Raw genomic sequence first — 9,566 nt, 5'->3', positions numbered from 1 at the left:
CACACCATTCCTGATAACAGGCAAGGATGCCTTCCCCCGAGTCCCGTGGTCGGGTTTCTGCTCATCCGCACTTCTGGTGACCCTAAGAAAAGTCCCATCATCCTGCTGTGACTTTCTTCCCTATCTCTAAAGTGCTGATGATGCTTTCATCCTCTCCAAGTGGTGTTCTGCCTGTTAGACCAAAACTCTCGTACTGCAAGCAAAGGTGGAACCCCAGAGCGCAGAGAAAGCTGGACGTGGCTGGTTCCTCACAAAGCCTCTGCTCACGTCAGCTCCCACGGTGAGGCAGCTTTTGGTGTGCCTGGGAGGTGGAGAAGCTGTGCATGATGTGCCCTTCCCTAATCTGGGAGAAGAGAGCAGAAAACCAAAGTGCCGTGCCTCAGCTGGGGTGTGGGACTTGTCACCAGAAACCTGGTGCCTTTTGGGTTGCACCATTGAACCTCCACTCAGCTGGGAAGCAAATCTGCTTCATTCACCTAAAGAGGATTTAGGGGACATGTCATTGTCTGTTGTCACTCTGCAGGGATGGGAGTAACAGAGTTACATCTCCACTAGTTCTCTCAGCAGGCTGTTTCAGCAGTTTTAAACTTTCCATGCACTTGTCTTTAGAGCTGAAGTTACCAGTCCATAATTTGTGGTGCCAGACTGAATTTATTCCCTGGAAAAATCCCATTGGGACACTTTATTTTTGCCTTGGAGGCACAGGCTGTGTTGTCCAGAGGAGAGGCTTTTCAGAGAAGCCATCACCCCTCCAGGACCAAAGCCAGATTTCTTAGCTGCAGCCTCCTAATCTGCATCATTTTATTGCACTGAGCTGCAGAAGTCTTGAGCACTGGAAGTTAGAACCAAAATTAATGATAGTTCTGCTTACCCAGAAGAATCTCCTCTCTAAAACTGGATCTTCAGGAGTTTGCTTGAGGCAACCCAAATTAAAGGTTTTCATTTGCCTTCCCTCTGTGGCTGGGCTCGTGGTTTGTGAGAAAAGGGGCGGCACCATCCACTCATTTCACCGATCCACTGAATTTTCCCTTGGTTTTGAGGCGCAGGCAGGAGCCCCACTGTGTGTTTGGGCAGTTCAGAACCAGGACTGCTTCATCCCACCAGGCTTGGTGACTTTGAGAGCAGCCCAAGAAGCCCCTGTAGGGGAAGTGTCCCCAGCCAGGTCTGCACAGCATCATCAGGAACATCTCTGCCTGCTGTGCAGGGTTGGATGTGCTTTGTGGATGAACTTCCAGGTCATCCTTGAACACCCTTCATTCCCTATGGAGAGTGTAAAGTACCCAGGGGGTGATGGGTGGCTGTGGCTGTTTGTTGGACAACAAACCTGCTGAATATATTGTGGTTACTTCTTATCAGAGTTTTTATTTGTTTAAAAATTGGAATATTTCTTGTTTAGGACTACCTTTTGACTAACTTCTAAAGAGACTGAAAGGTCTCCTTCAAGGGCTGTTTGCATATCTGATCCTGGGGAGGCTGTGCAGTGTAGTAAGCTTCTGACAAAGCACAAAAATCCCCTGGTCCTTTTGGAAAAGGGACCACAATTTTTTTTCATGTTTGAAGGCACATGAATATTTATACAGTCAAACTCATGATGCATTCATTTTTTTTTTTTATTATGCTTCCCATAGATTTGGAAGCGCATTTAATTAAAATGCATAAAGAAATAAACTACTTTTTCACAACTCCTCACCTTAGTGAAAAGGCTTTCCAAGGGGCAAGGCTTAATTTCAAAAATGTTGAAAAAAAGAGGGTTTTTAATGTAAATGATGGATTTGATAGTGACTCTGTGACCCCTGTCCCTGCAGAGCCTGGAGCTCCTGGGTTTGGCTGTGGGCCCTGGGATGCTCAGGGCTGTTCTCATCCCAGGAAGGGCTTGGCTGTGTCTCTGCCTAAAAGTACAGGACACTGCTTCCAGCTCTGCTGCTCTGCTGTGTGAGTTCTGATTCAGGAAGTAAAAGAGAGGAGGGACTGGTGCACTGGAATGATTTTCTTCTCTTTGGGCTTAGCTGCTCACTGGGGTCTTGGAGCCAGATCTCCAGGCCAGCTGTTGCTGTCTGAGATTTGATGTGCAGAACAAGATCTTCATCCCCAGCAGACCCTTTTGGGCTTGCTTTGCCTCAGAAAGTAACTGGGGAGGGTGGGTGGTGCATGGAGGGTCCCCTGTGTGCTGGGAGGATGCCTGAATTCTGCCCTGGGGCTGTGCAAACTGATCTCACTCTGCTGACGCTGCCAGCCTCCCAGAGAAGAAGTCCTTTAGTGAAAGCAGACAAAGGGTAGAGAAATGTGTCAGTCAGTTATTTTTTTCAGCCTGTATCAAAGAACTGAGATATACTTGTGGTTTGTAAGGGTGTTTTTTGGGGTTTTTTCTTTTTCTTTTTTTTTTTTTTTTTAATTTTAAATTAAGATCAACGAAGCAATGTAAGAACTAAAGTATAATTTTAATTGGTAACAGCTTGCATGAAACCGAACACAGGACTGCAGACATGTCTGACTCTACATTCTCTGAAGTTACAATACACAGAATATAAAATTATAAGAGCAAATAGCACTCCTAACTGCCTCAGTCCACCCCAAGTAATCATTTATTTCCATCCAACTTCTCAGTTGCTTTGGCCTCCCCTGAAAGTCCATCCCCAGGGCTGTGACAAGCTGTGAGGAACGGTAGGAGTAGTTCCCCACAAAGGTGAAAGGCAGGAAGGCAAAGAACCAGAGCCCCTGGGAGAGGCTGCCCAGGCAGGGGAGAGGAGGAAGCAGCTGTGGGGCAGCTGGGCTGTCCTGCAGCCACAGCCACCAGAGCACAAACCACTTGCTGAGGTTTTGAGGTGCTCCTGGCTTGGTGAAGCACAGCAGGCAGACCCTGAAGTGAGCAGTGGAGGGTGTCCTGCTTCCCTGCTGGCTCCCTGAGCTTTGTGCTGCCCACCAGAGCTGTGCCTGTGGGAAAGGGAGGGATGCTCAGCCCTTCCCCATTTCCTGGCAGGACCCTGCCCTGCCCACAACACCCACTACACAGCACAGGAGAAGAAAATTCTGGGAAGGGCTCTCCAAGCCTCCATCCTCTCATCTCCACTCTGTGCTCACTCTCTTCAAATGCATCTTTCTACCCTTAGCTCTCCTCCACAAGCTCTAATACACCCAGCAACCTCGCCTTTGTGCTGCTCAGCCAGGGCTGATCCATCCCCCTGGGCTGCATCCCAGGGTGTCTGGACCGTGGCACGGAGCTGCCTTGGATTTGCACTTCACTGGGAAACTCCTCGTGCCCTGAGCTGCCCGTGAAGATGGAGCTTCCCTGTTGTGTTTCCCTTGCTGGTGGTGAGGCTGTGGATGGGGCTGAGAAGCTTTTCTCGTTGTTTCTCAGTTGGTCCCTCCGCTGTGGGCGTGTTGCTTGGCTGGCAGGTTGTGCAGGAAGGATAGAAAACAGCTTGTCTTTACGTAGCACCTTGTGTTAGAAGGGACTGGCAGGTACCCAGTTCTGAAATGCAGCCAGCTGCAGAGTAGAGCTCCTCCCCAGCTCAGAGCAGACTGAATATAGGGACTTGTTTTTCCAGGATCTCAGAGTCAACCCCACAACGCATGGAGATTGGTTTTTTCCCCCCCTCCATCCTCTGCTCGTGCTCTGTGTCCATCAGCAGCCATCCATCACTACTAAAGTTTGCTGTTCACAGCGGGGTACAAGCTTACTGTGGCACACATTCCAGCAAAGAAGAAATTCACCCAAATCCATCCAAAGAGAAGCTGCTGATTCTTCATCCATGACCTAAGGTTTCCTGGAGGAAACAAGGGAGGAGCTGGCTCCCAGCAGAGTCCTGCTACATTTTAAACAGGCCCCAGTAAGTCTGATTCTTCAGCAGGACGTTGTGAGACTCGGTGTTTTTCTTACAGTAGAGTTTATCTCCCTCCTGCAGGAAAAAGGGTCTGGCAAAATTCACCGTGCCGTTCTCATGTCCCACGGCATTGTTGAGGGGGTATTTTTGGTTTTTGTAAAGCATCAGCGTGAAAGGCTCCTTGAGTTTCTCCTTGCGGTAGAGCTGGGCGTAGATGAAGTAGTTGCCACTCTGCTGGATGATGAGGTACTTCTCTTGGCCCTGCACAATCCCAGTGCAGTGCTCCAATTTCCAGTCCCAGCTCAGCTCTCCTTGTGTACAAACCTGTTTAACTGAGGGAAGCACAGACAAAACGGTGTGGTGATTAATTACGTCCAAGGATAACCTCGTTCTGTACACGAGCGTGTTTTATCGCTGCTTCCCATTCTCCCGCTCCCCACCATTCACTTCTTGGCTTTCTAATAATTATTGTTTGCTTGTTATTCTAGTTGCTGTTATTATGATTATTATTGAGCGTTCTTTTTAAGTTTGCTGACTTCTAAGGAGTGCTAGGAAGAGGTCCCAGTCTGCCAGGAGAAGCTGTAAAGGACCTCTGTGGTTATGGATGGCTTGGAGGAGATCCCTGCCAGGACAGCTTAGCTGAGGAAAGCACCCTGGACATCTTCAAGACCTAGGGTTGGGTCTGAGCTGGTCTCTAATAAGAAAAAAATTCCTAGGTGGAATTTCAGCTGGGTCTGAGGATGATGAGGATTACAGCAATCTTCTGTGATTATAGCCCTTCATGAGGAGAGCAGTCACCAGCTGAAATTTTAGGTGTGCAGAAGTTTTTCATGGAATTATTTAGACCTCTCTGAAGGTCTCAGCTGCTCTGCAGGGCATTGTTACTTTAGAGCTGCCCTGGGGTTTGCTTAGAGAGCTGGTGATTAACACCCAGAAAATCTGATGAGCCCTGCTGATGCCTCCAGAGGCTGCCTGGAGCAGGGGCTGGACAGAGTTAAAGGAATAAAGCAGGGATTTATTAAAATTCCTTCAAAGGATGCACCTTGGGCACTGCAAGAGCCTGGCCAAGGCTACACCCAAGATGGAGGTTATGAGTTTTCACACTTTGATCAATTTTGGTCCATTTCCATGTTGGGGTTAATTGTCCCATTCCAGCTGCAGGTGATGCAGTCCCATCCTCCCAGATTGCTCTCCTCAATTCGCTGCTGGTTGTGCTTTTTGGGGCTGGAGCTGCAGCGGTGTCCTTGGTTGTGGGGCTGGAGAAGGATTGTTGTGTGTGCCTGAGCTGTGAGGAGAACTCTATATGGAGCTCAGAGTTACCAATGCAGTACAGAAAATATGAAATACGAAATATTTCTGGGCTGAAAGCTAGAACTTCACTGTGGTGCTGGTTCCTCGGGCCATTTTTGGGGAGATGCAGCTGGCTCAGGCAGAGAGAGGCGGCTGCTGGCTGCCAGCCCTGAGTGCAGAGCTGGGCAGCTCCGTTTGTCACAGTGCCCTGGGGGCTCTGCCAGTGCTGACCCTGTCCTTAAACAGGCACCAGGCCCCTGACACAGTCATCTTGTGTCACAGCACGAGCCGGGAAGCAAGTCTGGAATCTCCATACTTACAAGATCCGTGTGCCCAGCACGGCCCCCGTGCCTGTGGGAAGAAGCAGGGCTTGGTCAGTGTTTTCTCCTGTAATTTTCCATTTATCAGTGAGCTGAGGAGCATTATCATTACAAGAGCATAAAAGCATCCTCCCAGGAAGTAAAGTTGTCTTTCTACCCACCATTACAAAGCACTGTTTCATTACAAAAAAACAGATGTTTTCCAGGAAACTCGGAAATGCTTCAAATAGATCAAGTTTTTTCATATCCATCTTGGTGATATTTTCACAATATTAAAAAAAAGAAATAAAGGACAAACAATCAGCAATGACCTGCAGCAGAGACCTGGTAAAAGTCCTGCATTCCTCTTGGGTGACAGGATTTCATTCCATCCCTGGACTCAGCTCTTGTGGATGCTCAGGGATGACTCCGTGGACAAGGACTTGACTGAAAGCCAGTGCAGAAATGTGGGAAGCTGCACAGTTACTCACCCTCATTAAACCCATGAACCTTTCCTTCTGGGCAGAGGGGTTTGGAATCACTCAGGCAAACAAAATCAGCACAATCACACCAGACATGCAGAACAGGGAGGACAGCTGCTGGCTTTTAAGCCTTCTCCTCTCTGACTGCTGCACGTGCTTAGCTCAGGGCGACAGGCACAGGGCTTTCTGATCCAGCAGTCAGTTTTGCAGTGCCTTCCCAGCCCAGGGAAGGAGGTGTCTCCATGGGTGCCCCGGTGGGAAGCTGTCAGTGGCAAGAGATTTCTGTCTATTCCTGTGACTCACAGCTTGGGCTTTGCTCATGGAGCTCACGCTTTTCCTACACAGCAGCTCCGTTCTCTCACTGGCAGAGCCCGTGAAAAGCAGGTTTGGGATCAGCTTACAGGTACAGGGACCTGATTCTGCCTCCCATCTTAATGAATGCAAGCTCTGAAATGCTTAAATTTGCTGTTGGAGAGCAGCCTCCTTCCTTCCTTAGGAGGTTGCTGTCCTGAGTGCTGGGGATGCTGCCTTGGAGGGAAAGGTTTTCATTGCCTGCTCCTGCTTCCCCCAGTTAATAGGAATGAACAGGACTGAAGGCAGTCCTTTCACTCACTAAAGAAACTAAAGTTTCCTGAAAAAAAAAAAATAAAGAAGGGAAGGAGTGGAATGTGTGTGAAGGTCTACGTGCTCGTCGCCATCAAAGGGATGGGGTTGTGGCTGCGGGTCACAGAGCTGCTGCTTCACAGCTCCCAAATAAAGGATGGAAGCTCTGGGCTTGGGGCTAAAAGTGGATTAAAAACAATTAATTTATTTTGGTGGTTTTTTTAATATTCTCCTGCTGTAAGGTGCAGAGAATGTTCCTCTCTAGTGGGAATTCAGCAGACTTCATATTTCATTTTTTAAAAATCGATGCCTCGTAGGATCGGTCCTCAGAGGGGTTTCTGGCATCGTTATGCCCCAAGCAGCTCTCAGACCATGAGAAGAAACTACCCTTCCTCTTAAGAGAAGGGAGCTTTTTCCTTGTGTCTTCCCCTGAAGAACTGGAACTGCAGGGAGGTCCATTGCAGCGGGATGTCTCAACCCGGCATCCCAAATTAGTTCTTGGCTCCTCCAGGACCCAGATTCACAGTTTGGAAAGCAGAAAATAAAAGGCTGGCCCTCAGCACATGAATCACTTGGCTCACCCTGTATTTCTGTTCAGTACTGTGTGTACAGTTAGAAAAATCTCATTGGGATTAGGTCCTGAAACGCAGAACAAAACTCAGTTCAGCGACTGGTTTTTGTGCTGGGCTGTAAAAACCAAGCCTGAAAACGCTTTGTGCCTGGTGAATTATCACGACTTCTCAGCCTCTCTGGTCCCTACAGAGCATCATCACTGGATATCACATTGGAACAGAGCATGTCATTGGTGCAGGAGAAGAGAAACCAGAGAAATAAAACTTTTTTGTTTTTTTTCAAGCTTAAGGAAATGAAAGGAGAGCGCTGAAGACATTGAGGAGTTGGTGAGATTGGTGAAAACATTATCAGCCGAAATCTTGGAAACCTAAAGCATTAGCACTGTTCAAAAGAGGAGAGAATCACCAGGTTGGGGTTAGCTGATAGCATCAACACAGCACTGCTAACAATTAGGAACACTGCCCTGCAGAGTTAAGAATTTTGCTTTGTCCTTACCTGCTGGTGCTGGAGCAAACAGAAGACTACGGAAAAGAGGGATGAAATAACAACCAACACAAATATGAGAGCATAGAAAGCCACCCGCAAGCACGGGGGTCTCCTGCTGGGTGGAGCATCCCCGTGCTCCAGCACAGTTGGTTCTTCCATGGTCATCGGTGCAGCCGGAGGGGAGGATGAGGATGCAAACAGCGCCAGGGCTGAGGAAGGCACTGCCGGAATTCCCGAGCTCCACGGCTGGACATGGACATTTATGCTGGTGATTTCCCCAGCTTATAAGGCCAAGAGGAGGAGCCAGAGGGTTTCATCAGCAGCGCTGGCTGAAGGGCGGCGAGTTAGCGCTTCCTCACGAAACCCAGGCAGGGAGCTCTCAGTTGGCTCCTGGCCCAGGAGCCCGAAATGAAACCGGCAGCAGGCTCCAAAAACCACCTCAAATATCAGCGCAAGGGCCCGAGGTGCCAAACCCTCCTGGGAGCACAGATTTCACCAGGTGAGGGATGGAGAGATGCGGTGACACCGGGACCTCACGCTGCTGCCTCTGGAGGTGCTCCCTGGTTTTCCCTTGGCGGCAGATGGGATCTGGTTCTCATTTTGGCAGCGGATCCGAGCGCTGATGTGATGGAAGGGCATTTTTCCAGTTCCCCTGGGGACGTGATTCACGCAGTAAAAGTGAAACTACACGAGCTCCAAAATGTGACGCCACGCAAGAGTCTTGGCAGCCAAGTGGAAACAGCAAATGGAATCCAGCTTCCAACCCCCACTTCCCCCTGATGCCACTCAGGGTCAAGGAAGAGCAGGAAAATAAATGGGGCTCTGTAGATGGCTTTCAATTTGCAGTTTGAAATTAGCTGAGTTTCAAGGTCTTCCTGAAATAATTTTTAGCTTTTCTGTTTCTATATTTTTATTTCTGTATATATATTTTTTTTTCCTACCTGCTTTTTTGAGTTCCTTATCGTGGGAACAAAACTGTCATTTCCTGTTTGACAACTGGGAGTGTTGTGTGGAGAGGGCAAAAAAAAAATTTAAAAAGCAAATAGGCTTGTGAAGTAAAAAAACAAATGTAAACTAGAAAAAAATTAACTACAATATTTTAACTGTCTTGAGAAGTAAAAAAACAAATGTAAACTAGAAAAAAATTAACTACAATATTTTAACTGTCTTGTGAAGTAAAAAAACAAATGTAAACTAGAAAAAAATTAACTACAATATTTTAACTGTCTTGAGAAGTAAAAAAACAAATGTAAACTAGAAAAAAATTAACTACAATATTTTAACTGTCTTGAGAAGTAAAAAAACAAATGTAAACTAGAAAAAGATTAACTAAAATATTTTAACTGTCAGCCTCGAAAGTATTTTCTATTTTTATGCTCTTCACATTCTTTTGAGTTTTCTTTTAGTATGGAAAAGTGCTCTTCATTGGTGTTTATTTAGAGAAGAAATTCTGATGTCACAAAGATGTCACTGAGAGATCCCTGCCAGCTCTCCTGCGCTCCCTTTCTGGGGATGGAATGCATAAAAAATGAACTTTATAAACTCTGCTCTTGGTTCTTCTCTGGCTCTTCCCAACCTGTGGGCGAAACCTCAGCTCTTCTGGCTGCATAAAACCAAAATGAATTATCTGTGTGGCGCTGGGGGCAGCTGTGGGCACCCTTTGGGGGCAGCTTTAGGGCAAACCTAAAAGTGGAAAAGCCCCAGAGAGCCTCGGGGTGACTTTCCACGGAACCTGTGGAGATTTCCTGCCTGACTTGGTATTCAATTTCACACAACTGATGTCAAGAAGACAAGGTACTTTCCACAAACTCCTCCCAAAGGAAATCATTTCAGGACTTGGCCTGTGTGGGGAGAACTTTTTGATCAAGCACGGAGCTGTTAGTGATACCACAAGTAGAGGTCAGGGCAGAAAACATCAGTCCTGGCATGCAAAATGTGCCACTTACTTCAATAAATGCAGGGTTTAAATGGGAATGATCACACAAGGGTGGGATCACACAGGACCAAAAGGG

General features: G+C 47.5%; 1 protein-coding gene across 1 annotated transcript; it reads right to left on the bottom strand.

The window, feature by feature from the left end:
* Positions 1 to 2,564: 2,564 nt before the first annotated feature.
* On the bottom strand, positions 2,565 to 7,961 carry TNFSF18 (TNF superfamily member 18). Its single transcript, XM_088060520.1, has 3 exons — positions 7,564 to 7,961; positions 5,432 to 5,462; positions 2,565 to 4,153 (listed from the first exon to the last, which is right to left on the bottom strand). Exons 1-3 carry the CDS (start codon positions 7,717 to 7,719, stop codon positions 3,807 to 3,809), a joined length of 534 nt encoding a protein of 177 aa, XP_087916646.1. The 5' UTR covers positions 7,720 to 7,961; the 3' UTR covers positions 2,565 to 3,806.
* Between the last annotated feature and the right edge of the window lie 1,605 nt (positions 7,962 to 9,566).

The sequence above is a fragment of the Pseudopodoces humilis genome, chromosome 10, assembly GCF_049639895.1.
Source record: "Pseudopodoces humilis isolate 2021_Gansu_Grassland_sample_001 chromosome 10, ASM4963989v1, whole genome shotgun sequence".
Classification (NCBI taxonomy): Eukaryota; Metazoa; Chordata; class Aves; order Passeriformes; family Paridae; genus Pseudopodoces; species Pseudopodoces humilis.
This window is presented reverse-complemented; position numbering and strand designations above follow the sequence as displayed.

Coding starts and splice junctions, on each gene's coding strand:
- TNFSF18 (XM_088060520.1), bottom strand. CDS start 7,719: ATGACCATGGAAGAACCAACTGTGCTGGAGCACGGGGATGCTCCACCC. Junction 5,463..7,563: donor GTTTGCTCCAGCACCAGCAG/GTAAGGACAAAG, acceptor TTCTTCCCACAG/GCACGGGGGCCGTGCTGGGC. Junction 4,154..5,431: donor GTGCTGGGCACACGGATCTT/GTAAGTATGGAG, acceptor TGCTTCCCTCAG/TTAAACAGGTTTGTACACAA.